General features: G+C 44.6%; 2 protein-coding genes across 2 annotated transcripts; both read right to left on the bottom strand.

The window, feature by feature from the left end:
* Positions 1 to 956: 956 nt before the first annotated feature.
* LOC131258503 (probable serine/threonine-protein kinase DDB_G0278509) lies at positions 957 to 7,339 on the bottom strand. The gene is made up of 4 exons (XM_058259832.1): positions 7,255 to 7,339; positions 7,063 to 7,143; positions 4,586 to 4,604; positions 957 to 3,128 (listed from the first exon to the last, which is right to left on the bottom strand). Exons 1-4 carry the CDS (start codon positions 7,337 to 7,339, stop codon positions 1,409 to 1,411), a joined length of 1,905 nt encoding a protein of 634 aa, XP_058115815.1. The 3' UTR covers positions 957 to 1,408.
* Positions 7,340 to 8,706: 1,367 nt separating this feature from the next.
* On the bottom strand, positions 8,707 to 10,126 carry LOC131258964 (uncharacterized). Its single transcript, XM_058260369.1, has 3 exons — positions 9,765 to 10,126; positions 9,403 to 9,578; positions 8,707 to 9,320 (listed from the first exon to the last, which is right to left on the bottom strand). The coding sequence occupies exons 1-3, from the start codon at positions 10,124 to 10,126 to the stop codon at positions 8,707 to 8,709; spliced, it is 1,152 nt and encodes a 383-aa protein (XP_058116352.1).
* Positions 10,127 to 20,826: the final 10,700 nt, after the last annotated feature.

The raw sequence follows: 20,826 nt of genomic DNA, 5'->3' as shown, positions 1-20,826 counted from the left end.
TGAACGAAACAGGAAAAAAAAAACAAAAATCCACCATAAGCAAACCCGTTTCAATGATGTAATTAAATCCACCACGAATGAGATAGCATCGCTGCGGTTTGGTATCATCCTAATGGGCAGGTCTCGTTCGCTAAGTGTAGGAATCGAGAATTTTGTTCACACATGCAGCACGTACACAAAAATAAGGGTATTCTCCAACGTGTGTGAACATTTCCAGGAATATTGATGATGGATAATTTTTCACAATCAATTGTGAAAGTGAGTTTTATTGTATTTTTAAGTATTTTATTCATATTATTACTATAATTTTTTTTAATGCAGTGTAAACAGTTTATGCTTATATTTTTATCATTCATGGATGTTGATAAAATGCTATGAATGCAAATAAATTAATTATTTAGTCATTTTACGGTTAATAGATCTTCTACTTGAAAAATTAAAAGTGTTTGCAAAAAAGAAAACTAATATTTGAAAAATATACTTCCCACAATTTAAAGAAAAATAATGATTTGAAGGGTCAAATTGGTTTTGACCCTTAGTTTGGCAGAAAAAAAAACAATCGTGATGGGGGGTATTGTACTGCGTCTGCGGTTGGATCTTAGGTGGGAAGAATAAAATCAGCATTTGTTTCGTGAGCCTGACTGTTTACCATGTATGTACATTTTTTATTTACAAACCACTTCGGTGGAAGGTTGAACCTCCTTCCCCTTTGCCAGCGTATGGTCTGTAAATAGAATTAATTCAGCGGTGCTAATCTGCGAAACAACATTATTTGTGTGTTCACCTTTGCGATAGAGTATAGACTGGTTCGCGAGCGGACATTTATTCGCGATATTCATTCGCCCAAACTGAGTCATCTGAGGCAAGGTTTCAACGGGGAAATGAAAAATCAAAATAGGTACCATAGTGATGAGTAGTTAAACACGTTCGACAATCGAGAAACTTATCAGACTGGCTTATATCATATTCTTTATTAACCGGACATTACTGTTTACATTACACGATCAAATGTTTTGGTAACGACGACACTTACGGATCTGTTTGCTTGTCCTCATAAAACGATCCGTATTTGCATTTACTTTTTTTTTTATTGATTAGGAATCCCTGGTGTGACATGAGCAATTTCAAAGCCTTCTGAATAAAACAAATGCTTTCAAGGCTCAACCACTCAAACAAAGGATTAAAGATTGATAGTTCGTTCTAATGTAACTGGACGGGTAAACATGTGCCTACGTTCGATAAAATTGTCTTTCGAAGCAATAGCAGTTGGTTGTTTAGTCCAGTTTTGAGCTGCCGCTCACGATCACATGATAGTTGCAATTTAATGTACATTTGTTGGTATGTTTTTGGTAATGGAAAGGGAACCCTCCCAGTTGGCACCATGCGGAGACAACGTCCTCTTCTAGCTCTACGCCGCCGAGTTCTCGCGCATCACTTCGTTTACCGTCACGCCATTGCTGAACTCGTTTGAGCGCTTGCTGTACGTCACCACCTTGACGGATCGATCGTGCTGCCATCGGCGTACGAGTCGGTAGGCACCGTACGCGAGTGCGACGAACAGTACACCAGCAAAGATGGCCACCAGGAAGGCGAGCATCCCAAGCAACCGGTCAACGTCCCGCTCAAGATCCGCCACCTGACGATCCTGCTGCTGCTGATGCATGGCCGTCTCGTTGCCCTGGGCTCTCAGCGTCGAGTAGACGGCGTACATGAAGTAGATGGTGTTGCGGCCCAGGTTGCGCAGTACGCTCATGTCGCGCTTAACATGGTTCATCGTGTACTGTGGCTCGAAGGAGTCGGTGACGTAGGAGTCGGTCACGTGGGTACCATTGATATAGCAGTCGCGAGGATCGCTGGTCGAACGAATGTGCGTGCGGTTGAGGTAAGCGTTCAGCTGATCGTAGTACGTACAGTTCCAGCGGTTGAACGACACCGAGATGAGCTCCAGGTACGGGAACTCGTGCCCCATCTTTTCGTAATTGATCAACTCTCGGAGATAGTTGAAATTCAGGCTAAGGTACTGCAGGGTGTGCATACGCGCTAGCTCGCTCATGTTCAACCGGATGAAGTTGTTCTGCGATAGGTCGAGATTGAGGATCGACTCGGACGCCAGCAACCCAGGGAGGTTATGCTCGTTCAAGCTGCAGTTCTGTAGCCGCAATGTCACCAGACTCGGGATGTTACGGATCGAATACTTGAGGTTGTAATCGAACCGGGACACGTTGTTCGACGACAGATCGAGATACTCCAGCTGGTTCATCTCGTGCAGCCCAACGATGTTGTCCAGGTTGTTATACGATAGGTCGATGTGTTCGGCTCGGTTGAACTTGAACAGGTCCGCGTCGTAGATGTTGTTGTGCTGGATCTGCAGCGCACGAACGTTAAACGATCGGTTCACCGTCAGCGTCTCTATGTGATTATGATCGATTTTCAGCAGTGATATCTCCTTCGTCTCGATGTACGGCATCCGGCGGAAGTTGTTGTTCGAAAGGTCCAGCTCGTAGATCTCGTCCACCATCGTGATGGGATCGAAAAGGATCGGCGGTAAGAACGCCAGCTGGTTGTGGTCGAGCAGTACCGACGACAGATGATCGTTGAAGTGGAACTGATGCGGTGCCAGCGTCACCAGACAGTTTTCCCGCAGAATCAAGGCCTCGAGTGCGTACAACCGATCGAACGCTTGCACCTCAAGCGTGTGGAGCAGGTTAAAGGATAGGTCGAGCTCGACCAGCCGGATTAGCGAACCAAATGTAAGATTTCCAACCGTTTGAAGGCGATTGTTGGATAGATTGAGCGTCTCCAGGGAGTAGAACTTCAGGAAGGTCAGCTCGTTCAGCTCCTCGAGGTTGTTGTACGCCAGATTGAGATCGTATATCTCATACCCGTCGCCGATGACGCTGCTAAGATGCCAGTGCACCTCTCGAAAGCCCTGCTTCGATAGATCCACTTCGGTTTCGTTGTTTTGCAGATTCAGCGTGTCCTCCGTGAGGAATCCGTCCCAATTCGGTGAATGGCGGTACTCTTCCATGATCGTACGATGTCGGTCCCGTTTCATGCTAACACACTCGTCCCCGTACGATGGAACGAGAACCGCCAAACACACTATAGCCGTTATGGCGAGCGACGCAGTGGTTCTATTGAAAAAAAGCAAAATGTAAAGCAGAAATCAAAAGTTATTATTATGAAAGCTTAAATCTGTTCTACCAATGACATATTAATCTAAAACAAATAAACTTAAACGGATAATATCCATTTACTCTTTTCAGTACGACGTCTCGATTCATTAAAACATCTTCCTTGTGCACACTTCTGTTTGAAATGAATCGAAATGTTGGTCTGAGGTATCTGTTTCGCTAACGAACGTGACTTTTGACGTGTCTAGTTGCAAACTCTTTTTCAGTTTACAAGCCAAACCGTTAATCTCAGCTGGAACACACTGCGTCAACAGCTGCTGTTATGCGAAAAATCGTTATCGACAAGGGATGTACGGTATTTTCGTTCTATGCACGATCAGGCTGTCAGCCAAAGGTAGAAACCACAAAGTATTGTTTATAGTAAACGTAAATCATTCATGTTTATTTGTCTGTTTGGAGGAGAACAGCACAAACATTTGAGACAGCCATAAAAAGTTTGTTATTCGTTCTGAAAAAGTTCATCGTTCCATGACAACACGGCATTTTCACGATACTCACTTCTTATATGATTCTTGATAATTGTTCTTAAATAAAATAAAAACTAGAGGACATATACTCGTAACAGTCTCGAGCCAATCCTCGGCATGTAATTCGTACCTTATAATGCCAATCCTCAACCTCTTGACGTGCTTAAAGTTGTTCGTAATCAGCCGTTCGTTACAAAGTAGTATCAAACCGGCTTTAGATGATTCTATTAAAATAAATGCCGTTTCTGACGAAACAAAGTTAGACATAGTTTCAAAAGAATCGTCGTTAAGTTTCTGTTCCTTTTTGCATTCGCTGGAGTTTTCTTAGAATGATCGTTTGATTTGTACAATTTATTCGCTAATGACCGGGTTTGTTTCATTTGCGATTGACCGTCACTGCAAAGTAATCTCTCTTGTGTTGCCTGCCATTGTTGATTTATAATCGAGCTAATGGATCGATGATGATTTTTATGCAAATAGTTTTCTTACATTACTCCTTTCGGTCACGATTAAGCGTCTGCCTCAATAGTGTTCAAGCAGAATGCTTTTGGTGATAAAAGTTTGTGGAGAAGAAAAGCAGGTGGAATTTATATTCTTGCAGTCATTTATCACAAAAGCAATTAGCCAGGCAGCATGTCTGCGAATAATTATATCAGGATATTTTATTTTTTTTTTGTCAGAGGATTTTGTTAGACACTCCAACTTGCATGGTTATGCATTACAGAAACGAAAGACTTCATCTTATTATACCGGAAAGCGACGAACCCGACTTTAACAGCTCTTGCAGATATGGATTCCTTGCGCAAGGACGCTTGCCAGAGATCGTCCCTCTTTGTTTTGGCAGCGTGATTGATGCTGATGATGATTTGTTTCATAACAATTTACCCGCAATAGGTGCGACAGCACTCGACCGCGTCCAGCGATAGTGTGAATCTGCCATCCGCTTTATCAGCGGGGAATAAAATTACAGTCAATTAATTCCGCTGGCCGGGTTGTGCATACTAATGATATTATAACACCGGATCATGTGGCGTATGCAGTACACGTCAGAGAATCTATTTTTCCCGTCGTATCGCTATTCTAGTCTGCGACCTTCAGAGAACCACAATACGGGGGTACGATAGCAAGCGGAAGTCAGGAGCCCGCTGGAGCGAAGGGGAGGGATACTCGAACGCTGTTGCTGTTTGTTTTTGTTTTTAAACTGAGCCCTTTCCGGTGTGTAAGGTAAGTGTAAGTACTACAATTGACAACACATGAAGCATATTGTCAAGTAAAATCCTACAGAACGAAAATTAAATCAGCTCTTCTTTGTCCCCGATTTCCTTCCTGGCATAAATAAGGCCAAGCAGTGAAATATCTTTCGTACGTGCTGCCAGGTGCCCACTTGATAAAACAACTACTGGAGCTTCCCCGCTTAGCTGCGGCGATAAGTGGTGGACGCTTAGCTTTGCTGGATAGATGCAGAAAAGTGAAGAATATTTGTTGTTTTCAGCACCATATAATGGAAAGGTTGTAAATGGGTTTAAATTTATTTCAGAACAGAAGAGAAAGTTCTGATCATACATGTACAAATAGTTTTAAATTGCAATGTGTTATTGCAAAGGTAATTCTATATTCTTTTCAATTTATTCTACAAATTCATATCATGAAAAGATTTTAAGTGATTATCAATATCTTGCATAAAAAATTTCTTTTCCCAGCCTACTTTGCTGCCTCCCCGAATTCGGATCGCACTCATCATGCGCAACATCGACGGCCATGTAAATCGACCGCAGCAAACCATCCGACCCACTGTTGACTTGTTTGTCTGGTGTGTTTGCCGTGCTGGTCAGGAATGAATGTCAATGACAACGGCAAGATCATTCCGCACGCCATCGGCAAAACACAAAAAGCACACTGTCTGCCATCGATGATGAGGGGCAGATTGAGCCGGTACTTGTTGGATTGTTACTCTTTAATTGCACTTATAGTTTATCGGGTAGCATCCAGGGCGTGTTTCCGTTCCGGATACTACCGTCCCGGTGGAAGGAACGGTGGTAAGAAAAATGATTCCACGCCACAGTTTTGTTTCCCCTAGAAGATAAGCATGACTGGCAATCCATGTACCGATTTTAGTAAAGAGTAACCGATCGATCGTACCTTGTAGTCTGCATGTTGACGTTCCTGGGGTGAGACTGGCAATTAAAACGTGACTGGCGCCAGTATGGTGAACGATGACAAGGTAGCTTTCCCACAGATTCGGTCACTATCGTAAGTATCGGCAGAATTCGGTTCTACTTTTCCTTTTGCTGCTCACGTCGACACTGATCGCTGAGCTGGGTTTAGATCACCTGTTGGGAGCACTACGTTTAAGTTATTTGACAAACACTAGCATTTAACACCACGGTAACGGTCCTTTCGGTAGTGGACGAGACACTTTGCGCTGGACTTTAAACACTCACAGTGTTTAATACCTGTAGGTGTTAAAAAGATCGATCAAGTTGGAACCGATTGCAATCAAAATGACATTGATTCCAATCTTGTTCGCTTCATAAACCCGGGTGCATCAAGTATTTATGAAGACTTTAGAAACAACACGTTTCGGCACACTTTAACACTTCAAAGATGGATGATCGTCCGACTGTTCCAATGCACTATTGAGTTTCGTAACTTCGCTCTTACTATTCTACACACGAGCCAGGAAGTATGGCTGACCCTAACTGTCCCTATAATATTTGTGTCGACTGCTACTGACCACTCGCTGCCAGTATCGGTACCCGGTCCACTCAACGTCGAGCCACGGACGACCACGTTCTCAATCTACTGACGACGACTGAGCCCCAGACGATGCGCAATGGGCAACGGTTGGGCGCATACTGATCGCGCTGGATCAATCGCAAGGGGGATGTTATAATAGAACATGGGCCAGCAAAATCCAGCGCAATTCCGTGGCGGATTCCACGGGGTGGTCACACGGCCGGTGTCGCCCTCCTAGCACGCGTACGATATCGAACGTCGGTGTTAGTAATTGCACAAAGCGCACTTAGAATCACGTACACAGTACTAATGGCACGTTCACAAGCCAACCCATCCCATGCACGGGCGGGCGTTGTTGCAGGCCGGAAAAGATTCTCACCACTGAAGCTGTGAACGCGAGGCATCGCTTGTGTTTTCTTTGGAGTCTACCAACAATTCCCCCCCAATGGCAGATTCGTTATCTACCGCCCGCATCAGGTAGTGCGTTGAGTAAGATAAATTAGTGTAAACAACGCCATTTCATTTGTGTTGTTTCGACAAGAAGACGTCTAACCGGTGTGCGGTAAGGGCTTAGTAGCCGACCGGTTTAAGTAATCGGTAAGGTGAAGGTAAGCAAAAGCAGATCTGTTTTATCTTTAAGATTTGTTTGCGAGCCTTTTATTCACCGTCCCATCGCCTCGGGAAGTTCAACGAGTTGGTGACCGCGACTGCAGCCGTAAAGTAATCCATCCGTCCATTTACGCGGGCTAATGGGAAGAGCAGGAAAAAACAGGTGACCCATTATATCGTCGCCCTGCATAGACACGCGCAGTGTCGGCGTGGACCACTAAATAGGCGACGTACGTGAGGCGATAGACTTTCGGGCCGTCGATGATGAACCGTGTGCACACGAAACGGTGTAGCTTTTTGTTTGTCGGCCTGGAGGCCTGGATCCCGCAACATGGTGTCTATAAAGTTTCCAGGTCCAGGGAGCCTCGGAGTGCGAAGTATTTTAGTGTTATTTAACTGCTCGGGCAGAATTGTCATCGGAGTGGTCTTCGGTGTGCTGATAGTGCGGTAGACATTGTAGAAATATTATACGTATGCAAACATTTGGCTTACCGTAAACCATTCGAAATTGATAGGGGGATAAAGCAGAAGTTTTCAAAACACGGTAGTAACCATTTAAAAATATTAAAAATAGCCACGTGAACCGTCTGAGTTAAGTTGCAAGCTATTTACCAACATCAAATGATGCGTCAAACTATTGTTGGCTAATGGAAGTAAAAGCTGAAGGTTGTTGTTTTTTTTTAAACCGAGAACATTAAATTTTACTCTCTTTTTTAATTGAAAGCCACTGATCACAGGCTACTTGAACACGTGCCGGCAATAAGCGTTTATTTCCATCTCGCACAGCACAGAGCCTAACTGACCTCCACAGTTTTAGGAATATTTTCAAACTTCCCGCGTTATTCATGTTAAAGAGGAGTGGTTCATGATGTTTTCTATTCGAAATATACTCTACGATTCTTTCAACCCTCGTTATTGTTCTCAGTCTTAGACAATTTAGATTAACAAACAAACATTCAAGTCCACCACAACTTTGAGCGGTAGATACAAAGCTGTTGGTCCCATAATATTCACTATGTCTATCAACTTATCTGTCTTTTAAACATTGCAAAAATCACTCGTTGTGAAAGAATTATTTAATAAACGCAAAAGTATTTAGGCATAACAACAATTGAACAACGTGGATAAACATGAATAACCAATTTGGCGCACCATCGAAGTAAGAAGCTGAAATGCATTGCATACTTTTAGGCGCCGCATGAACGATATGCGAATGAAACGATAAGTCAGAGTCTACAATGTTTTAATTTCATTTATCAGGTTTTGTTTTTATTTCATGTCGTCTTTTACTAATACTCTACATAACTGTATATTTATCTTTAAAGAAGTGCGATCTGGTCGCGCGGAATCAACATAAAAACTGTTATCCACAGCGATCTTCGACATCTAATGCAAACTTCACTTCCTAAAGAGTTGGCAGGATTTTGAAAGATCGTCTGTTTTCTTTGCATCTTTTGGCGATTGTTGTTCCGAATAATGTGCCAAACTACTAAACACATAAATGGGAAATCCAACTTCATCCAGTCCTTGCACTACGTGCTACGTTCCTACCCGATGTCGCCACCTCTTGTTTAGCATCAGTGCGGCAATCGTATCGGCAGTCGCACATAACTCGCCGCTCAAATAAATAAAACGTATAACATGCGCCCGTCTTGCAGCCATCCCTAGGCGGTCCCGGAGATGCCTATCTTGCCGTCCCATCAGTCGCTTCCACCCGGCTTCCGGTTAACACCGATTTCTAGAGGCGATTGTCGTTTGGTGCTGCCGGACAGTATGCTCGATTCCTGGGCGCCGATGTCGCGGAACTGGTTGGAGATGCGCTTGGTGCGCGGCGGTGGTACGGGCGCATTAGCCTCCACGTCGCTTACCGTGACCGTACTGGGCGGATCGGTGGGTGCACCGCTTTTCTGTGCCTTCTCGCGGTTCCAGCGCATCAGTGCCTTTATCCGCCCCCCATGATAGTGATAAATATAAAGTGCAGCAAATCCACATAGGACCAGAAAAAGCGACATAATCGCCACCAGCGGGCCCATGTACTGGACACCCTTCGGTGGCTCCTCGACCGGCTCGTCCGTATCGCCGCCAGCGGACGATTCCGTGCTGGCATCCGGTCTTCGCGTCGGTGACGGCTTCTGTCCTGGCCGTAGCGATGGCCGGTTGTCCTGGCCCTCCTTCGCTCCGACCGACACGTCGGCGCAGGCACGGAACTCCTCCTGCGGCCCACATCCGACGGCTCCATTACCGTCCGGACAGATGCCCCAGTTGTTACCGGCGATGTACTTCCACTGCACCACGCAGTTGTTGCAGTTCAAATCTGGTGTACCGACAAACGAAAAGTAGTGTCAAGAAAGTGTTCACAACCGGAAGAGACGCTTGTGATGTTGTGAGCTACGAACCTGCTGGAAGTTCTGCCTTCATGTCGTAGATGCGACTGCCGTTACGCGGATAAAATCGGGTCTTCAAATCGTTCGCGTGTGGAATGCTTGGCGTTCCGCTGACGATCCGCATCAGGTGTTTGTCCAGGCAGTCCTGTTTTGCTTGCACGTTGTCGCAGATACGGAACTCGAAGTATCTAAAAAAGCGAATCAAGTAAATTGTGTAGTAGGATTACTTAATTAATTTTTTCAAAAATAAACTTTCACTTTTTAGCGTTACTCGGGAAATTTTTTTACACATTTTTTTAATTTTTTTGGGATTTACTACAAGTATAAGCCACGATCTAGAAGCAACAAGGACATTGGTACCTTTGAACACTTACCCCATATGGCTTGCGGTGAGCTCGACGCGCAGCGTTATCGTTGCACCCGGCTTGTAATTCCGTACAATCACACCCTGGCCCCACTTGCCCCCGAACTCGTGCGGTCTCGGGAGCGGAATGTCGAAAGGGTCACCACACTCGCCACACTTGCCTTCGTTCTTCTGCCATTGCCGGTTGAACCCGCCGCAGTAAAGCTCGTGGTCGTTATAGTTCGGGGGCGTGCTGAACCCGTACCGCCAGGCCGACGCACGGCTCGGGGGTTCAATGAGACGCCCGTGCCCTGAACATGGCTCGAAACCGATCACTAGCAGCAGGAACAGCGTTACCAGCGTTACGCCGAGCACTTTTCTTCGGTTGATCATTGTGGTTGGCTAAGGCGCGTGGCTTGCTCAGTTCTTCTGGGTGACGAATCAGTTCTTCTAGGAAATTCACAGCGATTCAGCGACGGACGCCTGCAGGAAGTACCGATAAACAGAGAAGAAAAAAGAAATGGCACACAAATGGTCATGCGATTAGTACAGTTGGGATTAGGAGGCACTTAATGAAACACGATGCACGTTGCACTAACAGTTCGATATTGTGTCCCGCCGCCAGCAGTGGTCTACGCTACACTGATATGTCCCGAACCTGCCCCAGTGAACCGACGTTCGCAAATGAGGTCCCGAAAAGGGATGGACCCAGCTCAACGGTACGTTTGGTGGCGGCGCCCACAAGTGGATCCCAAAGCCGACACCGATCCCCACCCTCGCACCGACACACCCGGTGCACTATTTGATAATAGCCTGCCGGTACAAAGTACGCCCTCCCCGCAGCCCCCAAGGCCCCCGCCACTCAATCGGAAAAAAACGGACGTAAAATCAACACAAAAATGTAACGCATCTTCCGCGTGCCTGTAAAGCAAGGCGCGCTCGCCCTGGCATAATGTTGCAGGAGGGTGGCAAAAAAAAAGAAAACAAAACACCTAAAAAGGGTGCGTAAAGCCCCATCGTTGACCACCCCTCGAACGATCGCTGATCCAGTTGCCGCCCAATAGGAGTGCACTACACGGTGTTTCCTTCTGACGCGTGGCGAAAACCGCACACACACCCAAGCCGTTAGCTCTACAGAACAATAGGAATGTGTGTACGGTAGCGTCGTGGAAATAACATCGATGCCTTCGGGCGGGAAAACATTTCGCTCTGGCGCTGGGAGGAAGTTTGTGTTGGCAGCGTTCCGTGCGCGCATACGTGAACCACTGCTTTCGTCCGCTTCCTTCCTGATGGTGGTCGCTCAATACGCTACCGGTATTCGGCTCAACCCACCCAATGGGTGGAACTAGCTTGTGCCCGGCGGTCCAGCAATAATACCGGTGCTGAAATACCAAATGCCAAGTATGTTACCAACATAGCAACAGCTTAGAGAGGTTTCCAAATGTGTTTCCCTTGAGAATGCATACACTAACTAATGGAAACGAAATTCATTTCGCTTACTTATCGTCCACTGGATGCCACTGTTTTCTAACAAATCGGGTAATAAAACTTAGTTCAATACCCTTTGGATATTACGCAAGTGATGTTCAGAGATTGATTCATGCGCGCCTTAATCTGCTCCAACATCTTCAACACTGTGCCGTAACGTTCTCCGTATGTAGATCGTTTGTTGTGCGGTAATTGAGATGTGACAACAATAGTAAGGAAAAGATTACCGACTTATGCGTGTTATATAGTACTTGGTATTGCTGTCACCGATATGGTAGTGGTTTAAATACGGCTTACTCAAGTGAGAAGAGTGAAACCGGTAGTTGTTGTAAATTTGTATCAAAACCCCATCATATGTTTGAGTTTCTATAACACTGCATGAGTGAATGTCTTGACTGAAACTGTATAATTTTTTTTTTTCAGAAGAAATTCCAATCTGAGGCGTAACGACAATCTTCAGTCATGCTTTCCCCATTAAGGACTAGAATGTTTCCCTTTTGTGTGGATGATCAAGATCTCTCGTACAGTCCATAGTCTAGTCTTGGTTGGGGTCAGAAGCTACACTGTTGGAAGATTGCCTCGGAGCTCGCGAGTCGATTTTCTAACCGGCGTAACCGCTCGCTGTCCCGGATTTCTTGTTTTCCATTAGGCTATTCAATTATTCGACAGCAACAGGAAACAAAAAAATCGTCAAAAGACTTCCAGCATATGCTACTGAAATTGAAAGTGAATGCTTCCCACCGGCACCCGAAAATAAACTACCATTACCACCGAACGCCACTATTGCCAGCATGAAATTGCATAGAGCACTATCGGAGGATGATGGCTTTATGGACGGTTGCATCGAGCGGCTGCCGTTGGCTTCTGATTGCTCCGCACCAGTGACCCGTTTCCCACGAGCCGCACCACCGCCGACGATCCGGCGGATGGCTGGCGTTTGTGTCGGTTCCCCCACACGGCATCCCAGAACGATAAATTGCAGGCGACACTCCACGCGAAGTGCGGCCTCTTTCGCACAACCCGCAAGCTGCCATTGAAGCTGTCGGACTGTCGGTCGGCGTTGGCCTTAAGCTGCGAGGCCCTGTCACCTCTGTGGGGTGGTTGAAATAGCAATGCAAAAACGATCCGCCGACGACCAGCGGACACTGACGTACAGCCGGTTCCGTTTGGCATATATTTATCGGACATTGTTCTCTCAGCGTCGGCGTGCAGCAGTTAATCTCCGGCGTGATTTCTGCATGAGCACAACCGTTCGAAAGGGTTTCTACTGTGGCCAGACACCACACAGAAAATGGGTAAATCGAAGAATGTACTCAGAACATGCGTAGCGAATAGTAAATTTTTTCGATTGTACTTCATTTCAAGCGTGATCGACGCTGTCAAACTCGTACATATTATGACCACAAACTTTAATGGCAGTGCTTCCATCATTGAGCTAACAAAAAACGGAAAAGCAAATGGGAGCCAATAATTAGATTCAGCGAATTCGTGAGCCGCAACTGCTCTTCGGAATCGATTAGAGGCATAGGATAATGTAAAATTCAATTAGTGTAGGTACGAAAGAAGGTCGAGTGTTGGATGCATCTAGATTCAATCTGCAACGAATGCAATAATGTCGTGATTGAAGATTTTGAAAATATTCATCACCGATTCGAGCAGCAACCCGAGAAGGTTGGCAGAATGAGGTCAACTTGCGACATTACTTTCGTATTGGAGGCGGAATCAAACGTGACTTTCAGAGAGTTTATTGCTCGGGAATAGTTGAAGATCACAGCCTGCGCTTGTATGGTAATGAACATAAAAAATATGTTGAATAAAATATTACTAAATTATATTAAATTTTTCTTACTAGATTTTTTGTGGTTGTTGAGGTTTTAGGACCTTATTAATATCAAGGGATTTCTGGGGTTTAAATTTTTCTGTTTTTCCTGGGCTTGAAAGATAAGAAACACAAACACAATGCAACCAAACACCATTTTTATACTTGTTTGTTTTCATTAGCAAGTAATTGGACTAATTTAACTGACGACCGTAAAACAGGTCTATTAAAAAAGCCCAAAAGGGAACCGTAAATACCCCAAACAACGCGGTGGTTCCGACTGCGCACCGCCCCATGGATGATTGATCAACGACGATGAAACTCATTTTAGGCGCGGTTCGTCAGTTTGGTGCGAGGAGGAAACGGAAGGGTGCAATAAAGCGCATTTTATTTGTTTGTGGGGCTTGTTTTTCTGCGCGCAATGCATAATGCACATCAACCCCGAAACCAAGGAATACCAAGCGGCACCGTGAAACATGATGAAAAATGAGCCAGAACTGTTTGGGTGAAGGGAAAACAGGGGTGCTTCGGGATATCGGTTCGTTCGTTTCACTTTCAAACGTGTCAAGAGCTATATGTTGGTGCTTGCCGATGATGGACTATAAAAATTAGCCTCACGAACACTTGACGATGGCGACGGCTTACTACACCGGTCGTTCAGTGATGCTCGTTATGGTTTCCCGCGCTTTGGAGTGAATGATTAAAATGATAATTTGATGGTTAGCATCGAACGAAGTGCACCATGAGTCACACGAACCTAACTGGTGGAGATGAATTGTCCCGAAGGGTCATCATCAACACCGGAGGCAACGAGCCCATCTATAGGGGGCTCTCTCCCATCCAAAAAGCCCCGATTAGGACGCGAGAGTGAAGCAATGATCGTCTTCGATAAGCACCATTAACTCTGGTATCGTGGCGCCGAGGGAGATGCTTGAATGAAGTACAGCGATCCCAACCGTAGGAACTCGAAAAGAGGCATGCAATAGTCCGATCACTACATCGGTCTGTTGTAACTGATACGCCGTCCCGAACAAAGGTAAACGCTCGCACATGAGAAACTGTTGTGAAAATGAAATTTTCCATAACGAAGCGTACGTAGGGTGGAGTAAATTGGGAAAAGATCATCGATAGATTAGAAAACCATTAGTCGCTGCTTGATGTAGCTATTTATAAAGCGTATGACTAATCCGGTAAGATGCAAATGAAATATGATTAAAATCTATTTTGATGATACAGTAATTGTTTTGATTCCTGTTTGGAACAATAACGATACTAATAAAGATAACTATCAAATTTAAAACAAAAATGAAACAAAATGTTATGCTCTTGGTTGATTATCAAAATCGTATGTGTGTTTCAACAAATTAAACGCCGCACTTGTGAATTCAGCAGTTTATCGTTCCATTTTTCGGTTCCACCATGTCCGACTGCATTCGGAGCGAATTATGCAACAAAAAAAGTTTTAGCGATTAAAACCAAAGCCGTCCAAATTTTCAATAGCATTGTCAGAGTGCACGGTAGGAAAAATTCAACGAGGACGCACGGCTGGAATGTGTAATCGCAAATGGCTCACCCCGAATCGAGGCGCTCGGGCCGAGGTTGATTGATTGATGATGGCAAAACATTGTTCCGTGCCGAAAGCCCGCCCGCCACATCGATGCTCGATCGAACATTTCCCGGATGGGAGTTGCGCAAACATACGCGTATTTGATATGCTGCCCGTACTCGTGTGGCTATGTTGTGAATTATTTATGTGATGAATTATTATATTAAAACCTATCACTCATTCCGCGCGCTTCACAGTGGGGTTTAGTTTATCGAACATGAATTTTGAACTTAAAGTCTTCCGATTCCGCCTACGATCGGTCGAAACATCGATTCCTATAGCTAAGGTTATTGTGTGGAACTCTATTCAATGGCTTTTCAAGACGTTTTACTCTCGATCGAAACAAATGAAGTAATGGATAAGCTGGGCAAGAAAAAACATCACCTCATGATCCTACAGTTTCAATCGTTCTTTGCACTTGGAACAGTTCGTTGCACGTACACACCGTGCCATACAAGGTGTGGTCCACCTATGGCAACTCGCTAATGGCCCGTTGCCGTATGGTGTGGCGAACGGATCGTGTTTTGTGAGCCACGATGTTGCGTGCTTTTGTATCGCTTGGTGACCTTAAGGCGCGACGGGAACGATGGAACACATCGAGACCCTCTTTGCGGCGTTTCTGGAGCTGGTTTGTGCTGCTTCGTCATCTTACAACCGGCACTTCCATCCTCTGGCCAGTGTGTAGTCATTCAGAAACGCTTTCCGGAACGCCAACTCATGACGTCGACTGGAGTGGAAGCATACATATCAACCCCAAACATCAAAGGGAAAGGAAACGCCGATGACTAAGTGATATTCTGGTAAATAAAGCGAATGGCGCAGGTGTTAGTATCACTTCCGCCAAACCATCGGTGCTATGATTCGATGATTAATCACTACGAAGGAACTAAAAATCTATCAACAATCGATTTTCCAAATCGAAACAAACAAAAAACTTTTTTTTAGTTACTACTGCGTTTAGTACAATTGTATTGAGTATTGTGTCAATTACTGGAACGTTTGTGACCATATAATAATGATGGTTTTATTGTTTTGATCTTTTTGCAGCAAATGCAGATTACTTTTGATAGATATGACACAAAAAATGTGTTAATCGTAGTGACAAACCCTGTTTTCCGGGGGTTCGTCGCTTGTTGAGTCTTTCGTTTTTTCGCCGGCGACGCGCGCGGTTTCCCAGCATGAGAAAACAGCATAATCTCGTAATTTTACAAGGTCTAATGGACAACAAAAAGGATTGCTAAGATGAGAACAATGTGCAGACACAGGAAGTTGGTACACATTAAATAATACGCACACTCATGGACGACGAGTCTCTCCTCGGCGTGGAAGTTTGCGCCCTTGCCACCAACAATTTGCGCTAGACCGAACTTACACATTGCCTACAATTATACCAGCTAACGCACCCGACTTCCGCTATCATTACAGCCAGCCCTACCAGCTGCATTGGATAAGTCACCAGATGGAGTCACAGATTGGCCTTTCACTGAGCGCGCGCGCACACACTCTTACATTCCGTGCCAGAAACAATGCGGCTTGAAAGGGAACCTACTTGCCGTCACCTGCAAGGATCATTATCGTCACCAGCGATTACGGCGACTACCGTCGTGTAATCGAAGCTGATATGATACAGCATATGGTGTCGAGTTCGCTAACATGGCCGCATACATTTTCTCCCAAACGGGCCAATGTGCGCGTTGAACTTGTTGCGCGTGTACCCCTCCCCAACCACACAACTTTCTTCGCCGGCTGTCATCAGTTACTCTCAAGCCGGTGCTGGAAAAGTGTTGAAGAAGAGACTCCAACAATACATTGCAATCAGCGGTCCGGTGCAATTGCATTTCGAGCAGGAGTTCGCTTCTGGGACGGAAAGGAAAACGCCTCAATTGTTGTTATTTAAATCCAACCCGGGTAAGAGATAGCGACTGCAGTGAGAGCGAACCGTTTGTGAGCTCATTGTTGCGTCGGGCAAGGCGAATGATTTACAATCAACAGGCGCATCCGTTGCATCGCAGCTTTGTTGCTGGTGTGCAGCGGTTGCATCGGGACAGAAGGAGAGAAACAATGGAGCTAAAATTATCTAAACGACAGAGGGAGGAAAAGAGCTACGGTCCTGTGTTTCGATTGATCCGTAGGGCTTTTACCTGCTCCCCCCCCTTTGGGGCATTCTTTCTTTCAAAAGCGAAACCCGACGAGGAAAAAACGAGTTTGGAGTTCCACTGGCTGATCACCAGAAACACTACCGAGCGAGGGAAAATACCTAAAGTCTACCGGTGTAGTGTTGATGCAGTCGTATTTGACAGAGAGAAGCTTGGCAAAGGGTCACAGTAAAGTTGTGGTTTCCATCCTTCCCGGATGCTGCGGTTTGGTGTTATTTTTGTAGGGTGTTTTTTACGTTGTCTTTCTGCCCACTTTGTGTTCGATCCCAGGGAAATTGTTGGGGCAGCGGAAGTGGTTATAATGCTCGATTCATTTCTGATTGTCTTAATTGTGAGCCGATCGAAGAAAATAGGAAATGCACTAATAGTAGCAGAAATTAATCTGATTTATTGTTGCAAAGAGAAAGGAATTATTGGGAAATCTTATTTAGGGTTCAACGCTTCATGCGATGATAGTTTAACATGATCGCTTTTAATACAATTGCCACTTAATCATTATTTGTATGTTTTGTTGAAACCAGTAAATTTGAACATGATACAAAATAATGTAAAACAGAATTACAAAATACTTGTAAATAAGTCGTTCACTATGAGTAACAAAGTTGAGTATGGTACGATTTAATTCAACTAGTTTTTTATTCCTTTCCCCTTTCAAGAAAATATAAGATCATTCAACGTGGGAGGGTATCGTAAAGAGTTTTGATTCATTGCGAATTCATTGCTAATGAGATTCACGCGCCCGAGAGGATGAGTATGATCTGCGTCATTGCAACATGATGAATACATTCGTGATACTTATTCCACCGGAACGTTTCATTCGTCAAAACGGATCCAAATCATACTTTAACATAGATTATGTCATTTACAGGCCACTTTCTCGCTATCAATAGTACACCGCTGTCAAGCCGGACTTGTTGCTTCAAAACAATTCGCGATGGTTTGGTCTGATAGCGCACAGAAAACCAGTTTTGTTTCAGTTTAGGTCCAAAAGCGCTCCTTTCCAAACCCCTTACACAACTGGTGATAGTGGTTCCGTGAGCTCGTCATCCGAAACTCGATCGCCGAAAGTCCTGCGACGAAAATTTCTCCTGCTATTCGGACATTCGCGATAAAATCAACCCCGCGTCAGGGCTGTTACCGGTTTCCTGCGAGTGTTTTTTTGTTTTGTTCGCGCATATCATTTTCGGGCATTTTAGCTGTTAGCGCGAAAGTCTTTCTTGTCACGACCTTGCTTGCGTTGCCGCTGATAGCCATCTCTTCAACGAAAACATGTGCAGAAGGTGGAAACCAACCGAAAGGAATACATCGCCCATCGCAAAACCCGGGCGTTACGGAATGGTCGGCAGAGTTAGGTTTAACTGTGCCTTTAAAATGTTTTATTAAACAGAAATTATCACGATTGAGTGTATTTTACGCATTTCTACCATTTTAGCGCTTGCTTGCGAATGAGCAAGCGTGTATCTGCTCAAAAGCGTGGTAAGTGAAACGGGAACATTTCCATATGTTCGCTACTAATAGCAGGTTTAGGTAAACTTTTTATATAAACCTATGGACAGAAAATCGGAAGCAAAATAAAAATGAAACTGTTTCAGAAAACATAAGTTTAAATACATAACAATTCATTGTAAATGTGAAAAAACTAAACATAACTATAACAGCTACCATTAAAACTAAATGCAATGTTCGGAGTCCTAACCATTTGAAGTGTTATATTAAAAACATAATTAAAACTAATTACGAGGATTTAATTTTAATTCTCTTGAAGTTTGGTTTGATTGTAAGTAATTATTCCGATAACCCGATGCTGAGGAGACGACGTGCGGGGTTGTTAAAGTGATCGTATTGTGGGGGAGAATGAAAACCCATTATCATATTTAGTAGATCCATCCGCTTCACTTTTCGTATGACAGGTTTCCACGGCGTAATGTGTTAAGTGTGCGGATGAAGTAAAACTTTCATCAAACCGTCGTCAAGCCATGTCTGCTCGAGACCTGTGTTGGACTGCGCCGCTTCCCGCGGTGGACAAGCAAAAGAAAGGCTTTCCCTTTTAGCAAGAGGTGCGAAAGTATTTTTAACTCTATCCTCCATTGATATCGATATTGTTGCAAACAGGGAGAGGCCCACGGAGTTCACAACCGAGTGGCCCGGCTTTCGAGGAAGGTGAACCATAATACGAGTAGCCGGATAATTTACGTAACGGACCGTTTAGTTTTCCCTTTTTCAATGTGAACTTTTCGGAACTCCCAACGGCGTCTGGAATGTATTGTGATTTTTACCCACAAACGGGGAGCTGCAAGAAATAGTTGACTGAACGGGTTAAGTGACACTTCACGAAAACGAGTTATCGTGTGGAAGTTCACACGGAGTACCGCACAGGCGCAGGCATAATGGTGGCAGCCACATCCGTAGTCGCCGTCAGATGTAAAGATTTGAAATTATCTCCAATCCTAAAAGCCACGAGGCATGCTCATGTCGTGCAATTGGGTGGACGAGAAAATGCGACGAGAACCGGCGGCGGGCACTTAGTGTGTGGTTCAATGTTTGGATGAGCTAGCCGTTCCCATGCATTGGTACGGCCTGTCGGTGGGTCCGTGGCTCATACCACCCAGTGATGGGCATAACCGTGCTTTCTCATCACGTTTGAGTAATCTGCTTGGGGTTTGGCGTGCAGAAACCGAGGGTTAAGTCGCCGTTACTTGCCAGACGCTACGATCCAAGATAGTACCAGCGTACCAGCATCGTGCGTTCGACTTGGAAGTAAAAAGTCATGTTTGTGGTTGATTTCTGGGAGGTCTCAAGCCTCCCAAGGACCACCATCGACCCAGACGTACCACGTGCGGGAGGAACTACGCTTCAATGTTCCCTTTCGATCCACCCGAACAAAACAAAGACAAAGGTCACTACGAGCGCTGTTCCCTACTCAATCAGCATCGAGAAGATTGTTTAGTGTTTTCAGGGGCTGTTTCCGATGGGGCAGCACCACCAAATTTGTCCCGCATGTTTGTGTGTGCATGCGTGTCTATTGCGCGATAATTAGCATTCATCACATCACACAGCGGTCAAGATACGAGATCGATTAGTTTTCCTTCTTCCTAGCGGCGTGGGGCGTGTGTTCCATGGACTGCAAATCAACCGACGAAAGATCATCGACAAAGAAATCAAAGATCACGCACTTGAGCGCACCACCGACGCCGTTGAATTCATTAAAACGGTTTTTAACGACACTTCCGAGCTAATAAATTTGCTTACAAAAAAAGGATACACTTTTCAAACTGGCCACGAATCGATACCGTGATGGATTTGCTGATTATGTTTTATGCATGCGAGTGGGATGCCGTTTTTGCATGTTATGCGATCGTTCACTTCCTTTATACTTCACTATGGAAAGGTATAAATTTATTTTTGGCAGTTCAAGTGACCCTCCCTCTTCACTTAGCATTACATCAAAAACAAAAAAAACACATCATTGCATTTATTTAAAAATGGCCAATCATTCCGAGATGAGAAAGAAAGTTGGTGAGAAAAGATTCTTTTCAAAACACACAACTCATTTCTGTTTCCCAACGACCTCTCGAAGCACTCGTCTTCGAAAATGCTAATGCGAAAAATCCTCAATCATGCAAAGCACATCATTGCCATTTTGATGAAAGAAAATATCTGGGACTTTCTCATCGTTATAAGCTTGTTTTTCTTTCTACATAGAAAAGCCCAATACACGGAAGGTGTTTATTTATCTGGCTGTGTCTGGATGTCTGGAAAACACTTCTCTATTTCTTTCCGACGTGTTGTTCATGTGAAGTGAGCAGTTTTTTTTTTTACAAAATCACCCCTAAGAAGGAGAACTTTTAGTCTGACGTTCTCCATGTTACTAATGTGCGAAATGGTCAGCTTTTGCGCGATGTGGGAAGGTGATAATGAAAGAAAATCAGCGACCGTGAAAACTATCAGATATTTTGACAATTTTCTGCGTTATGTTCGTCACTGAAAGATGAATTTATATTACCGAAACTGATTGTGTTAAATA

Source organism: Anopheles coustani, chromosome 3 (genome assembly GCF_943734705.1).
Source record: "Anopheles coustani chromosome 3, idAnoCousDA_361_x.2, whole genome shotgun sequence".
Taxonomy (NCBI): Eukaryota; Metazoa; Arthropoda; class Insecta; order Diptera; family Culicidae; genus Anopheles; species Anopheles coustani.
Note: the sequence above shows the minus strand (reverse complement) of the source record. Positions and strands in the feature narration are given on the sequence as shown.

Bases quoted from the DNA above. Each gene is read 5' to 3' on its own strand.
- LOC131258503 (XM_058259832.1), bottom strand. From the start codon at position 7,339: ATGTTGCGGGATCCAGGCCTCCAGGCCGACAAACAAAAAGCTACACCG. The intron at 7,144-7,254 runs GTCTATCGCCTC...TCTTCCCATTAG, and splicing joins TCATCATCGACGGCCCGAAA to CCCGCGTAAATGGACGGATG.
- LOC131258964 (XM_058260369.1), bottom strand. From the start codon at position 10,126: ATGATCAACCGAAGAAAAGTGCTCGGCGTAACGCTGGTAACGCTGTTC. The intron at 9,579-9,764 runs GTAAGTGTTCAA...TCGCTTTTTTAG, and splicing joins CTCACCGCAAGCCATATGGG to ATACTTCGAGTTCCGTATCT. The intron at 9,321-9,402 runs GTTCGTAGCTCA...TCGGTACACCAG, and splicing joins GAAGGCAGAACTTCCAGCAG to ATTTGAACTGCAACAACTGC.